The 4744-nt window shown below is 44.5% G+C and overlaps 1 protein-coding gene across 1 annotated transcript in view; it reads right to left on the bottom strand.

The window, feature by feature from the left end:
- Positions 1-2307: 2307 nt before the first annotated feature.
- The window catches only part of LOC104079409 (zinc finger CCHC domain-containing protein 7-like), a 63614-nt gene continuing 61177 nt past the window's right edge, over positions 2308-4744 (bottom strand). Inside the window, exons 9-10 of the mRNA XM_009581444.1 lie at positions 3196-3313; positions 2308-2756 (exon numbers count right to left, since the gene is read on the bottom strand). Coding sequence (XP_009579739.1) covers positions 2308-2756; positions 3196-3313 — 567 coding nt within the window. The remainder of the gene's footprint in view (positions 2757-3195; positions 3314-4744) is intronic.

The following is a 4744-nucleotide window of genomic DNA, read 5'->3' as shown; positions in this document are numbered from 1 at the left end:
AAAAACAGTGGAGAAACAGTTCCGGGAGGCAAGATTGCCTAAAATCTGCCTAACCACAGGTTAGGGGTGTTGTCCATTCCCTATTTTTGTACTTACGTGCTTTTCAGTTGTCCCTGGAGGTAGAACAGCCACTAGGATGAAATCCTCTGAGAGCAGTCACACAGTCACCCTTTATGAGGGCAGAGATTTTCCATCCCTGCACGCTGTCCATGTAAGTAGGTACAGGCTTATTACGTACCCCCAGACAGTGGTAACTCCTGACGTCTGAGCCATCCATCTCTTGCAGATAGAGAATCTGGTCTCTTTGGGAATCCCCTTCATTGTAACACTTCTGTCCAAGGAAGTGTTAGGGTACAGGAGAGCAAGAACGCAGTCTCCTGAGCTCTTGGTGGCTCTTTAAAGAAGGACGCAGCTCCTGGAGAAGAGATTTTCTCACCTCGTGAAGACTTAGCTGGCCACATGACCAAATCAATGCATCAGAAAAGTTGGAGTTGATCTCAATACTTAATCTAAACAACCCTCCTTCTCTATCTACCAGTCTATATGCTGGTTCAACTAAAGACTGCTGGAGACTTTTGTTCCAATAGAAGCAGGTACTGGTAAACAAAAAGGGATGTAAAACACAGCACACGGGAAAAAATGAGTTTCAATGTTAGGGGCAAGACTTTTCAGGAGCGGAATTGATTTTTTTTTTATTAAGGCAAAAAGTGATTTACTTTTTCAATATCATCAGGAACTTTTCAATCAAGTAATCAATGAAGTTAAGCAAAAATGAATTTCAGTTGCCAACAAGGACGCACTTAAGCAAAACTGGACATTAGGTTCCCAAGTATTATGTAGGCGTAGCTCAACTCCAAACACCTCTGAGATGACGTGATATGGTCACTAAAATACCAGTGTTCTCACTAGTGACCTTGCCAAAAAAAAAAGCTGATGAATTTAGGGAGTATCAGCATGGAATACTACTGGCAGAATGATAGTCCTGAATTTCTTCTAGTGTACCCATTTGCCCTCCTCATATATCCCTGCATTAGCACAGGTTACAAATCCTTTTTAATTTTAAAACACAACCGTAGCCGAAGGCCTGTTTCTTAGTAAGAATTAAGAGAGGACACGTATCTTTAGGAAATTGTGCTGTCAGTTACTATCAATTGCTTAGAAAAAGGAGTGGTATAGTATAGAGTAGGTCATGAATCAGTAAAGTATAGATAATTTCCTTTTCAAAACCAGAAAATCTCTTGCCAGAGGTGATGTAGTTTCAGCTCAGGAAAGAGAAACAGACACTGTTTTTAATTATGCTTGGTAATGCAAGAAAATGTAGAACAAACCTACATTTTTTTTATATCCCTCATGTAAAGTTTTATTTGGGTTGTTCCTTTGACGAAGCCTTTATTCTTACAAAGCTTTTAACAACACAGTTGTTTAATTCCAGTGTACAAAAATAACTGTCTTTAAAAAAATTACTAAATTTTAGCACAGTATGTCTGGAATCAAATACATTTTTCATACTCCGCTATCTTCTCCAAAAACAACTTCCACATCAAGGGGAACAAGGACATATTTAATTCAAGATGTAAACTCTGTTCCATTTGTCAGCTGCTTTCTCCCGCTGTGCTGACTAGTTGGCAAAGACAGGGAATGGGCTCGCCTGTGCTCGGCACTGAAAGCCATGGCACTCAGGGTGATGGATCCACAACACCACATTGGAGCACAAGGCAGGAGGCTGTCACATCCCGAAGTGCACGGCAACAACCTTGCAGCACCTTCCAGGAGGGACAGAGATGAAAAAGTGCCCAGCTGCACTCTGGAGAGGATTGAGTCGCTGCGGGGAACATGCTTTACATCCATGTCCCTGGCCTCCAGCCCGACTCCTCCTAACGTGAGAGTCTCTCCAGCATCAGCTCCAAAGGCATCGTGCTCCCTAGCAGCAGATCCTGCTCCGACAGGCAGAGCAACATCTAACCGGTGAAGAAAGAAAACCTACCAAACCCAGCATGCCTCCTTCCCCCCAGCCGCTCTCCCTCCCCAAGCAAAGAAAATAAACTTACAGCCTATTGTGGGACTGCTGAAAAGTACAGTCATTCCAGGCACGAGCACTGAGTCCCGCCTGTCAAGTGGACAGTTCAGGACAGGCAGAGCACTCCCTTTAGGGAACAGAGATGGACGACAGATGTGTGACTGGTGCCCGGGCATGCCCGCCCAGGTTCAGGGACGGACTCAAATTCAGTGTGCTAAGAGAGGGACAAAAAATAAACAGAAGGCAGAGCTGGAGCCAGTAAATGCCGGTACTACTTATCTACTTCCCCATCACCAGGATTTCTGTTTGGACTTCTTCCTCCTCTGTTTTATGAGGAATAAATTCTCATTAATATCAGGACTAGCGTCTTTCTGCTTTTTCCATTTCTTCTTCCTTTTAGCACCTTCCAGAGGCTCCTGCACATATGCAGTCTTGCTGCCTGAGAATGCCTGGAAAATGGACTTGTGACAGATTTTGCTGCCCTTACATGCCTGCCTTTTACACCCTCTAGGGAAGTCCTCCTCCATCTTGTGGCCAATTTCAACATCACTTCTGTGTTTCTCTTCTCTGGGTTTCTCTGCCCGGGACATCTTCATCTTTTTGTGACACTCGCCATCTTTGTTATGTTTCCCATGTTCTTTCCAAGGCTTGCTCTTTTTCTTATGGCTGTGCCCCTCATGTTTTCCTTCCTGCCATGGTGTATCTGACTGTTCTGGCAGAAGGCCGGCTTCCTGTAGTTCTGTAAAACAGCGCAGTTTATTTCAATACCCACACAGAAAACCTAAAACCTAGTACCTGAGCCGTCACAGCTTTCCTTATGTATGAAGTTAGTCATAGTGTTTTCATAGTGGTTTTTTTCTGTCAACAGACTAGAATCTTAACAAATTATAGTTTAATCCTCTTCCTGCTAGTTTATAGAATTTTTAATGTCAGTGAATTTTTTAGAATTAAAACATCTGACAACGCCCATCTAGTGCCTTCAACACAATACATTTCCATGATAAACATGGATGAGTAAAGTCACAAATCTTTTACTACCGTTAGACTACCTGTTCAAATCCCTATAGCTTTTCCCAACACATGAAAATAACCCCACAATATTTCTAAAAGCAGCAAGCACAGAAGAAAGTATTTCAAAGAACTGAAAGGCAGCAGGGATCTCCCAAAATATACTGTACCTGCAACCTTTCTTTTTAATCTGTTTGCTCTTCTCTTGATATCGTATTCATCATCGTAGTAGTAGATGAACGGAGAAGTAGGGAACATGCTCCCATGCATGCGCTTTTCTGAGCACTCCTGCAAAACACATTTCAGGTCACTAGAGGTGGCTGAGTTGCAATTCTCCTGGAAGATAAATGGGTTGGATTCTGCAGGTGCTGTTCTGTACCCATGGAGGATGGGGCCAGCAATTCTTTAAACACTGGTAAGTTTATTACCATCCAGTAATCCTTCTTGTGCACACAGAAAAACATGCATTACATAAGCCAAGCTGCAGTCCTCTCACAGCAAACAGAAGGAATCCCGTGTCTTCCTGCAATTACTACACATCTGTAGCACTGATAGAAGCAGGTGAGCACGAGGTAAATACAAGGTGAACTGCAAACGGAGCTGTTGGATCTGGGGAACAGAGCTGTCCTGCCCGCAGCCAGGCCATGTGCTCCTGCCACCTGCTTTTGCGGCTTCTCGCTGCCCCCTCCGGTCTCCCAGCACAACCACATGCCTAGTCTCCTCGAAAGACAAATACTTCTAATTGCAGGGGAGCTCTTTTAACCTGGATCATTTGGGGTGAAAGTATGTGCGGAAATGTGGCAGACTCAAAGGGTAGGGTGGGCTGAGGGAAGGAGCGAGCAGCAATGAGGGGCCAGGGGCAGCATCCTCCCTACACAGCCCATATGCAGCCAGAATGATGTGTCTAACTGTATGCAGTTTTCTCACAGATACAAAAGAAAAGCACATCCTGCAGGATACTGCTGTGTATGCACACTACATTGCAGGGAAGAGGAAGAGAGCCCCGAACAGTCGACTGAGGTGTGGAAGGGGCTGGCTCTTGCATCACGTGCATGTCTGCCTATTTCCCAAACACTTGATTCAGGAATGTGAATTCTTTCACCGCTGCACACGAAGTTTTAGCAATGTCTTGTGAGCCAGGCTAACTAGGATGCTTCCTATGATTCTGTCTTTTTTTCAGTCATTTTAATAATTATTAAAATGATTAACTGATATTAACTGATTGTCCCGGTTCCGGCTGGGATAGAGTTAACTTTCTTTCTGGTGGCTGGGGGGGTGCTATGTTTTGGATTTGGTATGAGAGGAGCGTTGATGGCCCATTGATGTTTTGGTTGTTGCTGGGTGGTGTTTGCACCGGGGACTTTTCTGCCTTCCATGCTTTGCCAGATTGTCCTGGTTTCAGCTGGGATAGGGTTAAACTTCTTCCTAGTGCTGTGTTTTGGATTTAGTATGAGGAGAATGTTGGTAACACACTGATGTTTTCAGTTGTTGCTAAGTACCCTCCTAGTCCAAAGACAGCTCCCATGCCTACTGACTGAGCTAGGTACACAAGATGGGAGGGAACAGAATCAGGACAGCCAGCCCAGCTGGCCAATGAGGTATTCCATACCATGTGACGTCATGCTCAGTATATGAATGGTAGGCGTGATCCAGGAAGTACCGATGTCTACCTGGTTATCGGTCAGCACGGGTGGTGAGCAATTGCATTGTGCATCACTC

The sequence above is a fragment of the Fulmarus glacialis genome, unplaced genomic scaffold (genome assembly GCF_000690835.1).
Source record: "Fulmarus glacialis isolate BGI_N327 unplaced genomic scaffold, ASM69083v1 scaffold1367, whole genome shotgun sequence".
NCBI lineage: Eukaryota > Metazoa > Chordata > Aves > Procellariiformes > Procellariidae > Fulmarus > Fulmarus glacialis.
Note: the sequence above shows the minus strand (reverse complement) of the source record. Positions and strands in the feature narration are given on the sequence as shown.